Source organism: Spea bombifrons, chromosome 2, assembly GCF_027358695.1.
Source record: "Spea bombifrons isolate aSpeBom1 chromosome 2, aSpeBom1.2.pri, whole genome shotgun sequence".
Lineage (NCBI taxonomy): Eukaryota > Metazoa > Chordata > Amphibia > Anura > Pelobatidae > Spea > Spea bombifrons.
In genome coordinates, this window is record NC_071088.1 from 128,755,150 (window position 1) to 128,778,504 (window position 23,355).

At 40.5% G+C, this 23,355-nt stretch overlaps 1 protein-coding gene across 3 annotated transcripts in view; it reads right to left on the reverse strand.

Annotated features, from left to right (window-relative positions):
- Positions 1–23,355, reverse strand: part of ELMOD1 (ELMO domain containing 1) — a 45,539-nt gene that overhangs the window by 20,137 nt on the left and 2,047 nt on the right. For 2 of the 3 annotated variants that reach the window (XM_053456467.1, XM_053456465.1), the window contains exon 2: positions 11,440–11,528. In XM_053456467.1, the coding sequence (XP_053312442.1) occupies positions 11,440–11,456 (17 nt within the window). In that variant the 5' untranslated portion in view covers positions 11,457–11,528. Of the gene's footprint in view, positions 1–2,689; positions 2,758–11,439; positions 11,529–23,355 lie in introns of those variants that run through there. The other variant, XM_053456466.1, reaches the window with a different exon arrangement.

Consider the following 23,355-nt stretch of genomic DNA (forward strand, 5'->3'; position numbering starts at 1 on the left):
ATGACTTGCATAGCAAAAAACAAAATGTACACTGGATAGAAGACTTGTGCAGTATTCCTGTTAGAAACTCTAAAAATCCTATTCCTTCAAAATTACAGCAGTTTATACTAACAGGGATGACAGAGAATACAATATACCGGTATTACACAAAAAATATTCTAGGAAAGAAACACAGCGCTTTTAGGTACTCAAGAAAATCATGGATCTGATTGCCATATATGAGATTATACATATGATTCAGATCTTTTCTTTGTTTCTTTTACATATATTCAATGCCTCTATTAGTCTCTATTATAATCGCTATTAGTATCTAGAAGTTCTGGAAGCCATTTCAGGCAGACACCAATATGAAGGTCAATATTACTCTGGCAAGTGTAGGATCCATCTCAACTATTTCCAACTGGAAAGCGTTTATGCTGAACTTTTCCGGATGCATAAATTAGGAGCTACTATATGATTTTGTAGAGTAGAGTAGAATGTCCAGAACCTGAAAAAAATCTTACTCTTAGTACATTGCGGAAATGACATACGTGTAGGAAAGTGAGTAAAACGTAGGTGGAATTGATATTGGGCATATTTCAAGAAGTAGCCTTTCTTCTACTGGGGTTGGTTGACAGCTTTCAGATCAGAGTGCTAATTGACTCAATAACAAAAATCAAGAATATTTTCTGAAAAAAATGCCCTGACAAGTTCAGTACGTACGGACATGTCTAATAAACAGCAGAGGACTACACAGAAAGACCATATGGGGAGCTGCTGGCCGGAAGAAGGACTTTTCATGTGAATTATTAGGATGCAAATTACACCAACTATTGTGGTCACATCAAGAATTGCAAGTAAAAAAAACAATCAGTGGCAAACTCCACGTTATTGGCTTTCATTTCTTCATATTTTACACATATGAAAGGTTTCTCTAAGGTACTGGTGTTAACCTCAAACTTGCCTTCTGATGTACAAGTAGCCCTTTCATTGACACAGAAGTGTCATTCACATGTCCATAAAAAAATCATTGGCAAGCTAGTGGAATAAGCTTAGCGAGAACTGCAGACATATTGAAAAACAGTTTTTGAATTGAATTACAACCATTATACTCTATCAGTTGGAATTCATTATTATTATTATTTTTATCTTTTATTTATATAGCCCCAACAATTTACAAAGCGCTTAATACAATACAAATATTCAAGGGGTATGACATGATGAGAATTGGCAGACTAAGACAAACCAATACAGAGCAAGCTTACAATTCATACATTTCTAGATTGTAAGCTCCTTTGTACAGGGCCCTTTTTATCTTCTGTAAGTCCTAATTGTCCTAATGTTTCACACTACTTGTTATCTCCGGGTTATTCATTACATAGCCCCGCGGAATATGATGGTGCTATTAAAATAAATAAATCATATTATCAAGACATCAATTGTTCTTCCCAACATGCGCACTGCGCACACTGGCTACCAGTTTATATACTGGAATTATGAAGTCTGGCGTTGCCGACAGTTTAGTTTATATTCACGAAGAAAGAGAAGCCGTCTGCCTTTTCCTATACACCTTTTTGACCAATAGAGTAAAAAAATGACTCCCACATTTAGAGCAACAAACCATGGGATCCCTTTTGTATTACTAAAGATTGCTCTTTTGTGCTTTTACTTTTTATTCTGGCTCCGAGGAGATGTTAAACGTTCTCAGATGGAAGGTCTCCGGGGGTTAACACGAAGAGAAGGTTGAACACAGTGTCCAGGAGAAAAGACATTTTGTTAAATAGGCTTAGCATTCATGCAATCGTGGCAGATTTTAAGCAGGCTGCAGCACTATTTTGGAATAAAATCCTGACCAATATATTTATCAAACGATGTTTCGTTTTTGAACATGTGAACCATTAACTCCTCGAGTGCCCAAGGTACGGATACGGCTATGGATAACCGGATATATTTGTCACTAGTTGAACTTTATGACTTCAAAGTCTGTGCCTCCCATAGGATACATTTTTAAACCCGGCATGCTTCTGATGGTGATGAGGGGCACTATGGCCTCAACTTGCGTTAATTGTGTGCAATCTCATTTGTTCTCTTCCATTGTAAATTATTTACGACTTTATTATTGTGAGCCCTGCACCTCCATTTAGTTTGTATCGTTTCATGTTGAGAAACACTAATAGTTTTAGCATTTGGAAATGTGCAGGGAATTGGAGAAATAGATAGTTAAGAGTGATGAATATGCTTTAACTTCATTGTATTCCGGGTATCAAAACCTTTATTTTTTTCAGAATTTCTTGCAGAAGAGCAGATGCAATCAGCACACCAAGTGAAAAGCAAAGGAACATCGATGTTTACAAAATGAAACCTGTGTTGACTATAAAAGTGGCCACCAATTCCCCTGCCCAGGGCTAGAGATTCCTCGTTATCGGAAAGCCTAGACTTGGTAATACTAAGGGGGGGTTAAAGTTTGGAATGGTGTAAGTTAGACATTGTCTTCTTTCTACAGTACGGGAATTCACAAGAGAGAGAGCTTTTACAGTGTTATATTAGAAAATACTAACGGATTTCTTTTGGAAACCTCCATGTTCCTTTAAATCAAACTATATAGGGAATTTAGCCTATATTAAGATTAAAAAAATACAATGTATACCGCAAAAAACAGACCAAGTAGTTAGTGTAAGGGATAGGACAGGATCTTACTACCTACAGTTACCTGTAAGTTATTGTACTGTCTCTCTTGGTCTATGGTTGTTAACATCAAATATGCACGGAGCCAGCACTCTATGGAGAAAAATAATTATAGCATAATTATACGTATTTTACCGGTGTTCTATACACTACAGAACATATATAAGTGATCTACGGTGTACCAAGGCACGTTTGAAGCAAAACTGAGACAAAGTATAATGATAATCACTAAGACTCATGAAGCTAAATCTGGTTTGTGTAAAATTATTGTGGTCTGCTCTAGAAAACAAAATGGTGGAGCTTATTGGTAGTCTATGCTGTGACCTGTCCTCCTGAAGTTCTTTTAGGGCAAGATGGCAGTGGCTGTAGTCTCTATATTTAGGGGATCTTTCATGTGACTATGGCTCTGATGTCAACAGCCAGGCCCAGTTTGGCCATCTGGCACAACGGTCAAATGCCAGGTGCGCTGGTGGCTGTCAGCACCAATGGTTGGATATGTCTGGTTGCGCCGTACATGAGCTGCGGGTGCACATATCCACATGTCAGCCGCACCTGCTTCATCAGATGGCTATGGGCCTTAAAGTGCCAGGGTCCCCTTGACAATACTCTGTGTGCATACACATGTTTTTTTGCCATGCATAAACATTTATCTGGTTTTTCAGCTAATGGGTTAATTCACTTAAGCAGGGATTTGCAGGAGAACTGAACTTTTCAGCACCCTGACTTCACCATGCATTATGAAGAGTCAACCTTAATGAGCTTCTCTAGTAAAAGGTTTTTGGCTGGCCCTATATAATGTATAGTTAAATCAGTAAACATTTCTTGGGTCTCCTCACCTATTGAATTATGAATTATGTAGGGCTTCAGTGAACTGAAACCATACCTCTTTTGCAAATCTCCCTGTCAACTGCCTCTTTAGTGAATAAACCCCAAAGGCGTCCTGGCAAACCCCCCCATACACACATTACTCCTATATCACAACGGGAAAGGGCCCTGTTGCAGTAGATCTTCTGGACAGGGCTGTCAAGCTTGCTTGTAAACCTCTAAAACAGTTAAACAAAGCTTAAGAACTTGTAGATTGTTGCTGTGTGGGTTAAAAGAAAATGTGACTTATCTTTGCCTCTTATTAAAACAAGATTTAACCCCTTAAGGACAATGGGCGGTCCCTAAACCCATTGAAAACAATGCATTTTGAGACCGTACATGTACGGGCTTTGTCATTAAGGGGTTAAACAAATAATGATTTAACCACAAATGATCCAGTCATTGTGTAAACACTGCTTAAAGGCATTAGATACTCAACTGGCCAAAACAAAAACAAAAAAGCCTTCGGCAATGGTGTAAAATCATGAAAGTCACCTATTCTAGGGGAAATTGTGCTTTTCTTGCCACTATAGGCAAGAAAAGTCACTATAATGTCCAACACAGACAGCATTGTTCTGGCATCATGTCTAGGATACCATTTCACCTGTGAAGGGCCAAAAATACACGTACATAGCCAGGTTTCGGCATTCTCTCCCTTTGAGTCCTTTCAAGTGGGTGAAAATGTAAGGAATTGGGAAAAGGTGGGATCTATCTGGATATTAAACATTCTACCCCATAGGTCTAATAATTAGCTGGGATTCCCAGAGTCTCGTTGGGAAATCTTTTCCGTTGTGCCCAGCTGTCTCATTCATTGAGCCTTTCTCTGGCTAAGGTGCAATCTGATGTGTGCTCCTGACTTTTTTTGTTGTTATCAGTAAAAAGACTTAGTTTGAAAAGGTTTAGTTTGAAGCGGATATGCAGTATTTGTGACAATGCTGTGTCTGCAAGCCTTCTCTACTGCTTAGGGTTATGCTTGGTGATGTCTTATGATTGCTGTCATAACATCTCAGCCCTACACCTTGTTTACAATTATTCTCATGAATAATCTATTTTGTTGTAAGAGTAACCACCATGAATATTCACAGGCAGTTTTATGTCATATTAATAGTGTTTTTTTTTTAAAGGTTAAAGCATCAAATTCATAGCCATATTTTAGATGAGAAACACCTTGACCCCATGCATGTGTTCTTCAGATAGAAACCATGCACTTATACGATCTTAAGTTTTTGTTATCACTTTATACCACGGATGGTTGACTGTATCGTTGTAAACATGTAGTAGATCACTGTATCTAGAATTGTGTAGAAATTCAATTTCTGCTGCATAAACTTGACCGTGTAACCGTCAGAATAATGAGCTGCTCACTCATGAAGCCCTCAATGGGTTAAGCCTGCATGGATTTTCACCATAGCAACAAGGATTGCATGTTCTCTCCATCTGATTCATTGCTTCTACCTTTGCCATGGCGACAGGCGTGATATACAGTTGCGCTATGTGTGCAGATATAACTTCATCTCCTGAAACCATGTTCTGATCCATATACCTGTCTGGTTTAATGCCGGCTTTGCTTTCTGTGTTTTTAATTACATTCTCATTGTAAATTCTAACATCATACCAGACTAATCTCATGATGCCTGACAATTCACAAATATGCCCCATCTAAAAGCCTGGCTAATGGGATGAATGTGTTATTATTCATCTGCAGCTAGTTCACAATAATCTTATTATCATGCTTAAAAAATACATATTATTGGTCTCAAAGCCAGCATGCGGACATAGAAAATAGACTCTGATGGCAGATATGAACCACTTGCTCCATCTTTTGTTTTGTTCCTGCTGTACAAATCTTATTTGGTGCTTATCTTACATCCAGTATACCCATACATACTAACACACAAAATCACGCTAATGCCATACACTTCAGTATGCATATACACAACAGTGCCCTTCTCTTACTCACACCACCAACCCTAGGCTCACACCTGACACTCTAACACCATATGCTGACAACGCACACTAACACCAGATACTAACAGACACTCATGCTAACATCATATACTAACATACACTCACACTCTAACACCATAGGGTTACACGCACACTCATGCTAACAGTATACACTAATGTTAACAAACACATGCTAACACAAAACAAAGAAAAAGATAAAAAGTGCAGTTGACACAATGAGTAGTCATCCATCAAAGGGAGGAATTTCTAATAAAATAAGTGCATTACCATTGTATAATAACAAAAGGCCAAATGTTAACAGACAACTAATTGGTGTGTTGGAAAGGAATAATGATGTTAACAGATTAATAACTAGTGATTAAATAAGTAAATTATGATTATCAATTCATAATGCTGACTTTTACAGCATTTAGAGAAGAGTTTTAGTACAATATGTACAAAGGTTGTAGTTCGAGAGCCTGTACCACTTACACACAGGGGCACTTACACAACCAGGCACTCATGGTAACGCACACATAACTAGACACACAATACAAACACACGTGTAAACACACCATTACCCAGACACACACAAATAGTCACGTTAACACACACATGAACACAGACACTCAACACTGACACACATGCCAATACACATGAGCACAACGAAACACAAATACACGCAGACACTTAGATTAACTCAGGCACTCAAACTAACACAAGCAGACACCCAGGCGCATGCACACACAAACTCACTCAGACACACACTTACACTAACATACCCAAACACATAACCAGACACACCCACTAACATGCCAAGACATACACACTAACATGTCCAGATACACACACTAATATATATCCATATAGACACACATGCGCACAACTCATTTGCCCTATGAACTTGAAGCCTCAGTCATTCTTTAGTGAGAGGCCATGCAACATAGGGCCGTAGGAAGGGTGAGGCGAGGGAGGCACTCGCTTCGGGCGCAGCTGCGAGGGGGGGCACAGCCGCCCGATCAGCAGCCTCCAGGACTGGTTGGGGAGATCACGGATCTCTCTAACCAGCCCAACAGGGCCCCTTGGTGAATCGCATTGCTGCCAGCAATGTGAGTCACCATGAAGTCCCTAAAAAATCAGTAGCGTATCTATAGGGGAGAGCAGAGACTCCCCTGGGCCGGTCTTCAGGAGAGTGCCGAGGCAGCTGCACGATTGTGCTCTCCCCAAGCAGCCCTGCTCATTGGACGCTTTGTGGGCAGCGCGCACCCAGGCACCATCAGTGCTGGTCTGGGGAGGAGGTGTCTGAACAGCAGGGCTGGTCGGGGAGATCACAATCCCCCTCTAACCAGCCCAACTTTAGGGAGCGCGAGGTCTGTCACTTCAGACCTCGGCTTCCGTGCTCCCTCATGATGGGAGGCTGTTCCTTTTATCTACCACTCTCTAAAACTTACATTACAACTATTGTAACATAGACACTGCATTGAGAAAGGAAATGTATGCTGGGCTGGAAATAGATTTTAGAATGTTATTGAAGACCATGACAGGGACTATCAAACCAGTTATATAACCTTCTAATAAGAAAAAAATAACAGATCAACAATACCGTATTTCAATGTATTTCCTATCTGAAATGGAATGAACTCTACGACTTCATTTTCTTGGTCTTTAGAATGTATTTAAAGGGATAAAAGAAACGGAAAAAAAGAAACCTTCCTCCAATCCAACCATAATTTCAGTCTCAGAAACATAATATTCATGTTGTGTGGTCTTTCAATCTTGAACAAATTTGGTCATATTCATCAAAAAGATCCTAAAGAAATAAAATGTTGTTTTTTCATAGTGAGGTTATCTGCAATTAATATCTGTCCTATCAATACTTTAATATGTAATTGTAACTTATCTGGAAATACACATACAGCTACAATAGATATTGAATAATGTTCTGATGTCAAGGATGTCCCTAGTTCTTTTTCCCACGCCAATATGTACTGATATGGCTCCACAATTAAAATCAAGTTTCAATTAGATTTTTTATGCTCTGAGAATGTCTGTCTACATTTTTTCCAACATAACTGTTTTTTTTTTTAAGAACTTTCTTAAAGGATGATGCCGTAATCAAACCTTTCATCTATCCTTTGAAGTCTACATTTAAAAGCATCTATGTTCCTTTCCATGTACCATCTTGATAAGAAGCACACCTACATAAAAACATTAAGAGAGATTTTGCTGTAAGCTATCAATTCCCTTAGCCAATATGTCAAACCCCTACATTTTACAGTTCTATACATTGAATAAACCTATGCAATGGTGCTTAAATATTACAATTAGCAGTATATTTATGTATTAGTTTCCTACAACATACTTAGATATATGTACTGGTTCAAGCAGCATACCTGGGAACTCTCTCCGGGTTTGACCCAGTGTCTCTAGGTCACATTCCCCTTTTCTCTGGGCATGGAATTGGCGTTTGGCCATGCCTTCTCCTGCCTCCTACTCCCACTTAATTTAAGACTGTCTGGGGCTAGGTCCACCCATTGTGCTGCTAGAACCGCCAACTCAGAAAGGCACTCGCCCGAGTGAGCAAGAGCTCCGTGTGGCTCACCATGGGAAGTTCCCAGGTATGTTTATGCGAGGAGCAGGGAGATAACGTCAAAACTGGATGAACTTTTAAATTAAATATCTCAAAATAATAATTATGCTGATTCAAAACCTCTAATTTATTCCCTGAGATCTTGGAAACTGATCATTTATTCACCTGCCTCTTAGATCCACAGACCTAGGCAAGTCACTTTGAAACTCTTTTCCAGTGGCGGAACTACCGGGGTCGCAGGGGTCGCGACTGCGACCGGGCCCTGGAGTTCTGCCAGTCAGGGGGGGCCCAAGGGGTGCCCAGCGGTTGCTGAAAACGACCGCTCGGCAACTCTTGGGCCCCCCTGACTGACAGAAATCCAGGATGCCTCTGCTCCCCGCCGCTGCTGCTGCGCTGCCCAGAGTGTAGTGTTGGGAGCATGAGGCGTTTGTCTCGGGTGCCGGCGCTTCACGCTGAACGCCGGCATATGACGTCATCTCCCAACACAGGAGATGACGGTAAGTGACCTACAAAGGGGGGGTAGGGAGGGAGTGGGTAGATCGTGAGAAAGGGAGGGAGAGGGTAGATCGTGGGGGGCTAGGGAGGGAGAGGGTAGATCGTGAGAAGGGGGGTAGGGAGGGAGAGGGTAGATCGTGAGAAGGGGGTAGGGAGGGAGAGGGTAGATCTTGAAAAGGGGGGGTAGGGAGGGAGAGGGTAGATCTTGAGAAGGGGGCGTAGGGAGGGAGAGGGTAGATCTTGAGAAGGGGGGGTAGGGAGGGAGAGGGTAGATCTTGAGAAGGGGGGTAGGGAGGGAGAGGGAAGATAGTGAGAAAGGGATAGATGGGTTGGGGGGGCCTTTCTGAGGTTTAATGGTTGTCCATTGTGCAACAACTCAGTAGAATGCCACTGAAACTGGCAGAAGATGCTGGGGATGATAGAGATCCAGGTAAGTTTCTTCTCTATAATAGCGTTAAGGTTTAGGAGCATGTGGAAATAGATTTTTTCTTTCATCTTCAACACAGTTTCATGTAGACATTCTAATATACAGATCTTTCAGGACCTGAGCCAAAACAATTAATAAAGTGGCCATAGACCCATAGATAATGACACTAATACCAATGCTGGATGATCCACAGCAGTAGCAAAACCACGCAAGCATCTGTGCCTAGGGAGTGGGTACTCAGCGGGATCACTATAAGGATCGACCTTATAGTACAAGAGCGGCATCTGTGATTGTATGGCCGTAGGAGTAAAAACCCAAAGGTCGAATGTGAAGGATGTTTCTTTTTAGTACCTATAGCCCCCCGGAAAGCAATATCAGGCACCAATTAAACCCTGAGTGTTTGCGGTATAACCGTTTCAGGCATCGCACAGCATTAAAGAATTTAAAATCGGCTAAACTATTCGAGCCACCTAGTGTTTCAACCTGCTGTTAAAACCTCAAACCTTGTTTGGTTCTCGGTCTTCTCTTATATTCAGGATAGCCAGATCATTATTTCTTGTATGTTTAAACTCGCTCACTGCATCAACCCCCACTATTCCTGCCGGAAGGCTGTTCTACTCATCTACCACCTTCCAGTGAAATGGGAAGTAATAGAAATCAATCACATGTGAGATGGGTATGGAGCCAATAGATTCTGTTGACCGCTGAGGTTGTGCCTGCGGAAATCACATTTCCATTTTTTGCACTTTGACTTCCGTACGGTTCCATGTCCTGCAGTTTCAGCCTTTAGTCAGAGCTTTAAACTCTGCTGTGTGTTCTTTGTCCTGCTGACACCAAGAAATACAAGATTAATTCTGCACTCGACCTTCCCTGAGCGGCACATTAAACCCCTATGACAATAACAGACGGAAAGGCTGACCGCGTTACAAGCAGAGCTCAAAGATTTCTTATTTTTAATCTTGGTTCTAAACCAAACCCTTCATGAAAACATATTTTTTTAATGGGAAACATAAGGTTTTATTGTAAAGAAGAACAATTTTTTTTTCCAATATGAAGTGTGGACCTTTAAAAACACAGGCTCATATATCCTGATTTAATTACACACCTAGCTTGAGGATCATGATACTACGCTGAAAAAAATTATAATAAACTGAAACAATAAATCACGTTGTGTTGTATTGTTCCAGATGATGGCGGGTAAAAACCCTTTTAAACAATTTCATATTAAAAAGGAAGCATTGTAGAAACAGATAAGAGCCATTCAGCCATATAGCTGATGGAGCAGCATTTGATTTCCTCGAGGTGGCCTTTCCGACTCCCACCATATTTCCCACTTACTGGGGGCTGGCCACACAATAAGTACAGTTGGCCCTGGCGTCCTGGCCTAATGCCCCATGAGGATTATCCTAGGGGCAATTATACGGGGTTAATCCGCTAACACAGCAGCACCACGTATGCTTTGGTACGACAGAACCAGTTATCAACCAGTAACGCAGCGGTAACACAACGAGAGGACAGTGCCCCAGGATAGAGTTATGGGCTACTGAAATGGAAAAAATATACCAAAAGCTTCACTAAGCACAAAAACAACAGGCTCCATCACTCATAAACAAACTCAGGAGACGTGGTGTGTGCACGGCACAAGTGTCCAAACCGGCAGAACCGGAGTTCTAAATATCCCATTGACTCCTATGACACCCCTAAAACCTTTGAAAAACGGGTAATTACATTGCGTGAAATCTGACCCTAAACATAAGTATTGGTGAAATGTTATATAAGCATTTACCCCGCATATAACATTTAACTGAAGCACATGATTAAAATAAGTCATGAGGCAATTTTCTCATTTTAAGGATACCAATAAAAAAACAATATAGCCTACAAAATTGCACAGTATTTTGCTCCATTTTTGCACAATGATGCCCCGGAGCCAACCCCCCCCCTTTCCCCGGGGCCAGTCCTAATTTCCCAAAAAGGGCCAGTCTAATCATGGAAGTGGAGCTGAGTGGGGTCACCATCCAGTCATGCTGGGGGGAAGAATTGGCTTTACATGGGCCAGAAGGTGCCTTCGTTCCCATGACGATGCACACTAAGACTCGATGCATGAGTTTAAGCGCATGTGAATCTCAGTAGCTGGGGAAGAAGCTACCCTTACCAAGCTGTCTCTAAAAGGAACCATGTTCTCAGCTAAAAATAACTGCTAAAAGGGAGCAATTAAGGGAAATACCGCCGCACAATAACAACAAAACGTTTTGTTTCAAAAGCGCCTTGGTACAGTGCCAACAGGATTCAATGTAGCTCTACCTTTTGGGTTCTTAAGCCCTTTTTTGTTATTTTTTTATTATTCCTTTAAGGACAAATTGTACCAATTTATTTGCAAAATCGCACATTACTTCCACGCATTCCTGTAAAGTAACTCCATGTTGTTAAATACACATTGTAAACGACTCACCTCATGAAGTGCTTCATTGTTGAGGGCTGACTGATTCCGCTGTAGAATCCTCGGCAATTTTACCAGTAATAGACTTTCGCAGACAGAACCTGAAAAGAGAGTCAGCAGGGGAAAGGGCTTTAAAAACCCCACGTACACACGCATTCTGTAAAAAGTAACAATTCTCCTGAACTCGTACATCTTTTTTTAATTCTTTTTCCCCAAATATGTCTTCCATTGTGACCAATAATACAATCAATATATGTACTGAACTCATACTATCCGCCCTAACTGCTTCATAGCTGCCGACAGTCCTGAATTTGCTTGTGTCTCAGCATACATCCTGTTTATAGGGACTGTTTGCAGCACTTGTACGCAGCACCATCCCCCCAAAAAGTTGCGGGAAGAGAAGCATCTAATAGAATAATAACCAAATGTATGTAACTATGTTTTTTACATCTAAATTGGGTTGTTGTTTTTTTTTTAATAGATATTTGATATTAAAGTAGGGGACTACTGCAGTGAAGCTGAGATTTGTGGCAAGAAGGACAGCTTGATGAAGAGGAATAATCCTCCAAATTCTGAGACATTAAGATGGCTGCTCTTATGACTTACACATTGGGTGATTTTCTGATATACACTTTCGTTCAAAAGTTTGGGGTCACTTAGAAATGTCCTTATTTTTAAACGAAACGCAAATTTTCTCCATTAAAATAACGTGAAATGTATCAGAAATCCAGCGCAGATGGGGCAAATCACTATTGTAGCTGGAAACAGCTTATTTTCAATGGAATATGTTCATTGGTGTACAGAGGCCCTTCATCACTCCCATCACTCCTGTGTTCCAATGGCTCTTCATCACTCCCATCACTCCTGTGTTCTAATGGCACGTTGCGTTCACTGATACAAGTTTTACATTTAAATTATGTTTAAGCTAGACGGTAGCGTATAAACATTGCTTTTTTAAAACATACCTTTACATACATGTACTTAGAATGTACTTCTGTAAAATGTAGGATCTGGTGGACAAGAGATCAGTGGGTTTCCTAGACTTCAGCAACTGAAGCAAGGTGGAGACATTTTACATACCTCCCAACTATCCTGATTTTTCAGGTACCGTCCTACCATGCGGATTGGTTGATTGAGGTCTTTGCTTTTGCAGCACAGATGTTAATCACAATCCCGAGGTGGCAGAACGCCTAAAACCCCTGCCTCTTACCACCCACCCCCCAACAATGGTGTCCCGATGGGGGTATGTCTTTGTTCCGGCCAGTTTGAAACAAAATGGCAATCGCTATGCTGAAATAGCAGATTGTATCTGTTCACCAAGAGCGTTTTCATATACAATTAGAATTCCGTAATATTAAACAGCATTCTACAAAGCCATTTTACTTTTTGTCCATTAAAATGTACATCCAGGTTCCTATAACAACTTATTCCTACACTACGCAAATGACTCACTTCTAATTATCTGAATTATTTTAAATATTTAACACTAAGAGACTGCCAGGCACGTTGACACCATTTTCTCAGATTATTTTTTAGCACAAGTACATTTATAGAATTGGAGCACGTACTAACTTTCTAAGTCTTAAATGCATTGCTAGTTTTGATTACTGAGTTTTTCCACTAGTATTACCCCCAAGCTAAAGAAACCCATGTTAGCAACCAGGGCTACACCTATTCCTACTTTTTAGTAAATTAATAGTTTTTGGTAAATTAATGTTGCTTTTTTTTTGTATTTAGGACTCCTAAACCCAGCAGAGGGCTGTGCTATTCTCTCTTTCATCATGTGTATTATTTTTTTATTCCCCCAAATTACTAAATATGTTTACAATCTATTTCAGGCAGGGGTCTTCCCTTTTATCTCACTTTTTGCAAATTAAGCTATGGTGATCATCTAAAGAAATTATGTTTTTCCCTCAGAAGTATTGGCCTTTTGTGGCCAAACATTATCTTAATTTTAACATCTGAAAGACCTCGAATACATTCTGTTCTAGCACCGAGACCCTCTGGAGGTGTTGGCGCTGTGGGGTTGAGTGGAGATGTATGCTGCACATATGGTGGAGCTGCAGTATATGCTAGCCCAGATCAGGGATACCCTTAAACTCTCAGATGACCCAACGCCGTTTGACCTGGTAAATTACCTCCTGTACCACACCAATTAACCAGACTTGTACTATAAGAGGTCAATCACTAAGCATTTTCTTAACGCTGCCAAACTCTTGATACCCTCCCGCTGGAAGTCTACTGCCCTCACCCCTGTCATTTAAGGTCGAGGAGATCAATTCCTTTGACACAGTGACAGTTTCTGTCGTCTGCTCACCCTTGGGCGTCAGACCCTGTATAAGATCTGGTAATGTTATTGGTAACATGGAATTCTCCAATGTTCCTTTTCAACTAGAACACCAGAGAAGATGCAAGTGCCAGACACCTGCCCCTATGGTTAAAGACTAGGTCACAGATGTCCCATGTGCAAGACCAGACTATGGACAACTAAGCTGCCCTGGCACGTTTAGGCTAACGGCCGCTAGATGACTTATATGATGTGTATATATGGGTGTTTTGGGTGTTCTGATTCAAACTAATGTGATGACATACTGCATTGCTCGCTTAGTTACCCAAGTCTGTCTTAACATAGAGATACTGTGGCAGCATGCGGCTGTGCATTTCCAGTCATCAGTTGCACACTCGAGGACCTTAACTACCCCTGGAATTGCAGTAAGGGTAAGTAAAAGATGCTAAGCTGGTTGCTAGATGGGTGCTCTGCGCCTGTCCCTGTGCCACACTTATACTTATACAGATGTATATTATATCGCACTGTGATATCTCAGAAGTCTCTATTCTAGCCTTGTTTTCCTATATGTAGTTTACATTGATGTCAAAATAATTCATGGAGGAAGATACTGCTTCACAAAATAATTATCATCCTGTATTAGTGTAATGCTACATGGCAGGTTTACCTCGGGTCATCTAATTTAGCCCTTGTGGAACGGCCCAAAATAGAAACGTTCTATAACCGGAGAATAAACTGAATGTTGTGCAGTTTTACCCATCACATATTTCTTTAAAAACCACGTAGATTTAGCTGTCTTTGTCATGGTAATTCTGACAGAGCACATTCTCTCTTTCATCAAATGTTGCTTAAATACTAGCCGAAACAGAACCTTTAACATTTTTTAACTAAATGACTAATCACTTCTAAATGTCCCTCGCAATAATAATTCTATAGTCATGTCCAAATTTGCCATATTAATAATTTTTCTGGGAATGCATAAATGTCAAGTGATAGAACAGCTGACAGTGATAGGCTGTTGCCATAGAAACTAGAAAACCTTCTTAAAATTGTTATGTAAACCTTGAAAGTAAATAATATGCTACAAGATTCTGCTAAAGATTCTTTGCTTAACATGATAGAAAGGGAACGTCTGATCCCTAGGTGGTCCTCACTGCTTCCTACTACTCCACTGGAGCATACAGAGGGGTGAGCGGCTGCAACAGGGGTCACTTTTGGGGGACATTGGCCCAGTTAATGCCTAAAGTCCCTAATATGCCTTTATTCCCTAAAAATAGTGGCCCAGCTCTCCATAGAACAGGACCCAACTGGACAAGCGGCCACCACCCTTAATTAACCTCTATGGGGTAATGACTGTTACTGATGCTAAGCTTTCTGCTTAGGGAGTTCTGCTGTTCTGCCTCCAAACTCCCTGTGTAACCCCCCCCCCAAAAAAAACCTCATGAAGTGTCGAGCTCGTGAGAATTAGCAACAAATAATATATATATTTTTTTATCACACATTGAGTTTCATCATCATTCTCATTAACATTTGTTGAATCAGAACTAGTACTTACTATGCACCACACTTATCTAGAGGCACTTTCCAAGGCAGGAGACTGATGAAAGGCGACACTTTTTAAAGTTCATTTGCTGCCACGAGAATCGCGTTACGCGTCTACATTACACTTCGCTAACACCCTACTGAATGTGCCTCAGCTTAGATGTAATTGTTGTGACAAAGCAAGAAGCGTACGAGGACCGGATCTCTGCTACGCCACCAGAGTGGTGGCAAACTAGGGACAAACATGACTCATCTGTCCAAACAGATAAACCGCAGAGCAGCATGAAATGCATCAGCAATAAAATCAGGCTGAAGGCTTCAGAGTTATCCCGATCATTTGTAACGCAACCATCGGATTCTACACATCTGAATAAAAGGGCAAATACAAATTTAAACATGATGAACATAACACTATTTATTCAACCATTACACTATTTTCTAGTGACATAAGCCTTTGGGACTTTTTGGGAAGTTTTTCTTTTTCCATCTGTAGAACAGATCTGTAAGGTCAAGAAAGGTTTTAAAACAAAATTCTGGTCCAATAAATGATTAATGATGTTACTCTCGGGCCAGATCCATAACCAGGAGCTTCCCAGAGCTCCCCCTCCTCTGAATAGCTTCATGAGGGTTGGGTCTAGCCACGCATAAGGGCTAGTTAGCTGTATGAGGGGCAGAGCTAGCTAAAACAAGGGCGGGGTTATACATCACAAAGCATTACATTGAATGGGAGTGGAGGAAGTGGGTGGGGACTGGGCGGTGTTCTCCTTCCCCAAGAAAGAGGAGCGTGACCCAGAGAAGCATGTAAGCAGCAATTCACCCGGAGACTTCTGGTCAAACCTGGTCTGGTTCCCGGGTATAATCAATAGGGTTATATCAATTTTTCAGGACTTCGATACAACCTGTTCACTAATACTCTAAATTTACTTGAAGGACATCAAGCTGGACCATCAAATTTCTAAGTGTGTAAATCTGTATATGTGAATAGTAGTAGCGTGGCGGGTAAGCCAAGGTGTGGCTGCTTAGATGTAAAGATGACTCGAGGTGGAAATTTGCAGTTAATATCTGGTGCTAACTTTTGTACAGTGGTCCTGTAATATGCATGAATCATAACCACCTTCTATTAAAAAGGCCACACTGCGTTTTGCTTCAACATATCTGATAATCCATCAAAACCGCACTGAATCCAGTTAGTGAGAACAAAGAGCTTGTTAGAAAATGAGAAATTAGAAATAATGAAACCTTTGTTCCAAACCTAGTGTGTTCAGCCCACTTTTACTTACAAAATCCACTTGTAGCCGTTATATAAGCTCTATGCGGCAGACATAGGAGGAGACCACTACAATACCTTTACATTGCAGGCCCATAATATTAGTCCTTACAATCACATTTTCCACATTCTTTTCACGTTATCTTCGTTCTATAAATATCAGCATCCCCAACTCACTTTGGATTTGTCTTTGCTCTTCTCTTGCATAGCCTAGGGTATAGTAAAGAAGGCTGGTGAAGTAAAAGCAAAGAACCAAGACGGTTTGATTAAAGAGAGTTGTCAAATGGTTGGTAGTGGGGGAAATTAATATTCATGGATTACCCATCCTATATACCAGTCTACTACTACTAGTGGATGATAAGTAGATATATAGGTATTTATTAGGTGGAACGATCAAACACTCAAGACATGAATCCAAAGCCTACATGTTATCTGCACGGCCTTCAGCCTCAACCTAACAGTCTTCCCTTTGTAACCTTTCCTCCTTATTTCTCTTTCCTTTTCAGTTCCCTCATGCTTCCCATCACCCTCTCCTTTTGTGTTTTCATCTTCCCTTGTTGCCATTCCCCTCCACCTTTAAAACAAAAACCCCAAAAAACAGTTTATGCATGAAGTTCTTTTTGGTGCAGAGGTTCACCACCTGAGAGGACCATATATTTAAACCTCAATGAATATACTCATAAAAGGGCTTATCTAAAAGATTGAAACACCTGTATGAATCATTTCTGAGGTCTGCAGGACTATATACCCAAGAAGTCAGTGCGAGGGTCACCCACTCCACATTCTGGGGATGAAACGTATTTTGTAACCACCCTCCTTTCCACAACGTGCATGTTTTTTACGTGTGTATGTAAATATACACAGAGCAGCACTTTCCGTCGGGTACCTCTATTTCTTACAAAGCCCAGGAGACCGGCATTACATGTTAAATCGGTTCCCTGTCGCTTAGCGACCCGAGCTCCTGCTAGAAGAAACAATTACACAAGAAATACAAGGACGTGCTGATGGTTACAGGCTGCAGACTGAAGGAACTGAAAAAGCTTCAGGAGAATGCATGCCACTAGAACTGACGCCCTGAATCCCTAATCACCCTTAGCCAACAAGGCTGATGGGACTCTTAGAAAACTTTGGGTAGCCTTTGCTTCATGGATATTATGGTATAAAATTTATTTTTGTGGTGTGGGTTGGCAGGTACTGGTTTCACCCATGTAACCTATTGGTTATCTCTTTCTGTTATATAAAACAGAGCCGTGGCTACCGTGTTTAATGAGTTTAATGTGTATAAGTGTAAGATAATGCACCTGGGGCATAAAACCCAAGGGCAGAGTATAGAATATTTAATACTGTCCTAACCTCAACGTGCGAGGAAAGGGATTTAGGGGTAATTATTTCAGAGGTAGGTAGAGAATAGAGCCGCAGGAGATGCTAGCAGAATGCTTGGTTGTATAGCGAGAGGTATTAGCAGTAGATAGAGGGAAGAGCTCATGCCGTTGTACAGATCACGGTGAGACCTCACTTGGAATATTATGTACAGTACTGGAGACCGGATCTCCAGAAGGATATAGAAATGTTGGAGAAAGTTCAGAGAAGGGCTACTAAACTGGTTCATGGATTACAGGATAAAATTTACCAGGACAGGTTAAAGGATCCTAACCTATATAGCCTGGAAAAAAGACGTGACATGGGGGATATGATAGAAACATATGACAGGAAGACATTTATTTCAAAGAAGGAAAAAGAGGACATAGTTTTAAGCTAGAGGGGCAAAGATTTAAAAGTAATTTCAACAAATATTACTTTACTGAAAGGGTAGTGGATTTGTGGAAGTCTTTCAGCAGAGGTGGTAGAGGATAATACAGTGAAGGATAGGCATAAGGCTATGCAAGATATAAGATAAGGGACTAAGGAAAGTATTCAGAGGTTGGGCAGACTAGATGGGCCGAATGGTTCTTATCTGCCAAAGCATTCTATGTTTTCGATGTTATTGATTCCTACTGTGTGTATCCTTTCCATAAAGTTGCCAATAAATTACCCACTGGTGTCTTGTATTTCCAGATCTAACCAATGAGTTATGGTTGCATCCGCTGGACAGTCAGGAATTAGGGAAAGCGTAACCAAGACTGAGATGTTTTTAGACCTGTAAAAAATAACTAAACCCCAACATTCCTATTTATTTCCATCTCATAGACGTTCTTATACTTGTGAGTATATTGAAAAAAAATAACACGCTTTAATCTTTGGCAGGAAATAACGCATTGAGATGCATTGCCGCCAAATGGCACACTACGGGTTAAATGTCTGCAGTAGGTGGCAGAAAGAGCCCCACTGCAGTGCTGAACTTGGCAACTGTATTAAAGTCCTCCTGTACCGCAGAATTCCTGTACAGATTTAATATACATATATTATTAGCAGTGTGACAAACCAGCAATTTGGGTTTAAAAAAAAAAAAAACCTAGTTCAGATGCGGCGAATTACTTTTATCTTTTATTTATAGATTCCATAATGACGCACAGCAAGGAAATAAATTACACAAATGGGGACAGGCAAAGATAACACAGACACGAGTATAATGAGGATGATGTGTACAAAAGCTCACAATCTAATTTTCCTACTTGGGTTTTGTTTCTGTTTCATCTCCCAAGACTTTCCACCGCTTAGATCCATAGAGCATGACCGCCAATCCCAAAACCAACCCTTATCTTCTGCACATGCCCTATAGTCTATCCTCCCTTCACCAAACATTTTAAAATTAACTGTCTAAAGGTTGTAAAATAAAGGGTGCGTCTTGGCACCTAAAAATCCATTTTCATAACCATTTAAGTTTAGGTGGTTGTCCACATTTAGAAGCCTACATGGAAAACTTTGGATTAGAGGGTGATGTCACAAATCGATGATTTAAGGGTAAAAGTGGACTTGGTCACAAAACTTTGCATCTGCAGTTTTGGTCAACATTATCGGCAGCCAATAATATTTTATATAATATCTTCAGAAATGTATCTACTTTGTATTATCAGAATATATTATTTGGATACCCAAATGTATTCCACAAAAATAGTCAATTTTCAATTGACATTTCACAGAAGAAACCTAAAAAACCAGCTGGAGGACCCATGATCTTCGACCCATACTTAGTTTTCTGACATTGGGTATCACATTTCGGTATAAAATGCTTGGTAATTATCAAATTTCATGATTCCCTGGATACATTACTTTTTAACACAAATAGCTAATCAGCCAATCACATGGCAGCAACTCAATGCATTTAGACATGTAAACGTGGTCAAGACAACTTGCTGAAGTTCAAACCGAGCATCAAAATTGGGAAGAAAGGGGATTTAAATGACTTTGAACTTGGAATGGTTGTTGTGCCAGATGGGCTGGTCTGAGTATTTCAGAAACTGCTGATCTACTGGGATTTTCACGCACAACCATCTCTAGGGTTTACAGAGAATGGTCCGGAAAAGAAAATATCCAGTGAGCGGCAGTCGTGTGGACGAAAATGCCTTGTTGATGGAAAATGGGCAGACTGGTTCGAGATAACAGAAAAGTAGCAGTAATTCAAATAACCACGGTTACAACCAAGGTATGCAGAATACATCTCTGAACGCACCAGAAGACCACACCGGGTGCCACTCCTGTCAGGTAAGAACAGGAACCTGAGGCTACAATTCGCACAGGCACACGAAAACTGGAAGAACATTACCTGGCTCGATGAGTCTCGATTCCAGCTGCGACATTCAGATTGCAGGGTCAGACTTTGGCATAAACAACATGAAAGCCTTGTATCATTGGTTCAGGCTGCTGGTGGTGTAATGGTGTGGGGGACGTTTTCTTGGCACACTTTGGGCCCCTTAGTACTAATTGAGCATTGTTTAAACGTGACAGCCTGCCTGAGTATTGTTGCTGACCATGTCCATCCCTTTATGACCACAGTCATCTTTCGATGGCTACTTCCAGCAGGATAATGCACCATGTCACAAAGCTCACATAATCTCAAACTAGTTTCTTAAACATGACAATGAGGTCACTGAACTCCAATGGCCTCCACAGTCACCAGATCTCAATCCAATAGAGCCCCTTTGGGATGTGGTGTGCAGCCGAGAAATCTGCAGCAACTGCCTGATGCCTTATGTCTGTATGGATCAAAATCTCTGAGGAATGTTTCCAGCACCTTGCAGAAATTATGCCACGGAGAATTAAGGCAGTTCTGAAGGCAAATGGGTTCCAACCTGGTACTAGCAAGGTGCACCTAATAAAGTGGCCAGTGAGTATATATTGCTGGTCTGTATTGCCAAGTTTCACTTCGGTTTTATCTGTCCATAGAACATTTTCCAAAAATAATTATGGATTTACCAGGTAGGTTTAAGCAAAGATCAGTGATGCCAGTGATGCTTTCAGCACTGGGGTCCTCCTTGGCCTTCACCCATACAGCCCTTCTTGGTTTAGCGTGCGGTACAGGTTGAAACCATCACTCCAGATTGCTCCAGGTCAGCATTAAGCTGTGTGGATGTCTCACCCGGTGTTTTCTCTACAGTTCACACCAACATTTGAAGACTTCTCTGACCCATTTTCTTCCTGCTACCACATCCAAGGAAGTTACAGACAGTTCAATGAGAAGCAAACTTAATAATATTGTGAAACTGGGATGTCATGGTCTTTGCAGATTGTCTTGTATGCTTTATTGGGTGTTAATAGAGTTTCTGGTGCTCTCAGACAGCTCTCGTCTTCACCATTGTGAAAATTGAACAGGGAATAAAGTGGCCTTTTTAAGCATTAAGGCCATCATTGATTGGTTAGTTCAGGTCCGTGTGAGTACTGGCAATTTATCACAGGTGAGTCTAGTTTCAATGGCAAGCAATGGCATTTTAGTTCTTCTTCTGGAACTGATCTGAATTCTCCAGAAGGGTGCCAATAATTGTGTTATGGCAATGTTTCTATCTTTATACTTTTTCCTCCCATCTCTTTTTTTATTGTTTTATCCTGCGCTGTTCTGTATCAAACCTTTTATATACACCAAAGCTTTCACTACACACTTTTTTTTTTGGGAAGATATTGTATATGATGTACAAAATACTCAAGGGCGCCAATAATGCTGACCATATTCTTGGTACTTGGTATTCTTGGTACAGAATCCACTATATTGGAAGTAAAATTATGTAACATGAGTCATTTTGGATAGAGAGAGTAGCCCTCAATCCAAAAATACCATCATATTTTTAACCATCTTAATTCAGCATTAATTCAAAAATATTATATTCATTTAACATTATAATGCTATGTAATAAACATTTAAACAACAACAATAGTGTATTATGTGAATTCTTAATTACATGTAGAACCACTAACAAAGACTAACAATCAGCCTCTAAGCTTTCGAAAATAACCCATGGGGTGCACCGACTACAGGTTGAAAACGTTCAATGTGCTTTTATGTAAGCCAGTGTGCTTTAATTCTTGACACCGCTTGACAAATGTTTTTGTTGACAACAAGAAATATATCCTTAAAGTATTAAACGGACGTTGATGTGTTAAACTAAAAAGTCAGGTATCACCTGTGGGATCATTGACATCATGTCATTTGGCCTTGATTCCTCCTTGGGAACAGGTCAATCATTTCAGTTGGTTCGTTGGTCCATACATTTCTAGCAAGGGGTTCCTTTCCACTTTGGCTTAATAGCAACTTTTCCAGCATCATCCAATCACAGCAAACCATGGGGAAGAGATCTATAAGCGGTACATTTCTAAAACTTAAATCATGTTACAGCCGTTCACTACCGTTAACAATTATTCTTTATCATTATAAGAGGAAGCTCACCGGTTACAACTAAAAACAACGGCATCTGAATAAAGAAGGGCTTTTCATCTCTCTTTTTTTTGCCCCAAGTTGCCTGTAGGAGTAATTAGTTCATCAACTATTATAAATGTCTTCAAGGACAAAGTATAGGAATATCAGTAAAATACATATATTTTTGGACCTTTTATGACCTTTGTTTTAAGAATTCCAAATGTCCTCCAACCAAATAATTATTATAACCGGAGGAAGCAAGAGTGAGAAGAAAGAATCAGAAGCAGGGGTTACCCACGGCCAGTGGACACCACATCATGATATCAAATCAAAATGATCCACAGCCAACAAGTCCTGGGCCAAGTTTTAGGAGAAACAGGTTAATGTATCTGGGTCAGAAGTTCTAAGACCTGAATGTCTCAGGAAATGGAAAAAATACTTTTAATGTGAAATCATTATACTCTTTACTCTTCTTACTGACGACCCCAAAGGCTATTATATATGTTTTCTGTGGTGGAGATCATTTTTACTTTTTATAGTTAACATGAGTTTGTGTTCACACTATCACTAAATGTTACATATATGTATAGGCCCAACAATGATACTTATATAAGATTCCTACACTAGTAGGAACAGAACGGGCATTCTGAACAACCATAGACGAAGTACATCAACAGTGAATATAACAACGAACGAAGACAACAGAGAAAAAACACAATTTTCATGTAGAAATTATTGTTATCACCATTTATCTATGAAGCAGAACCCTGGGATTGGGAACTTCTGCTACTGTTAAAGCATTCATGAGTAAATGAAAAGGATAAACGTCAGGATAAAAGCGAGAGCCTAGGAAGATGTCTCTCTCCTAAACTATTGAGATCATTATTGAGAAAGTTAGATTAAAAACCAGCCATAACAGGCGAGGTAGCAAAAGGCAGCTCTCCGGCTCAAGCTGGACTGCAACTCCCACAATCCAGCTTGTTGCTGGCCAAAGATCATGGGAGGTGCTCAACAAGCAGGGTGCAGCCATCTGCTGACCACCCGGGC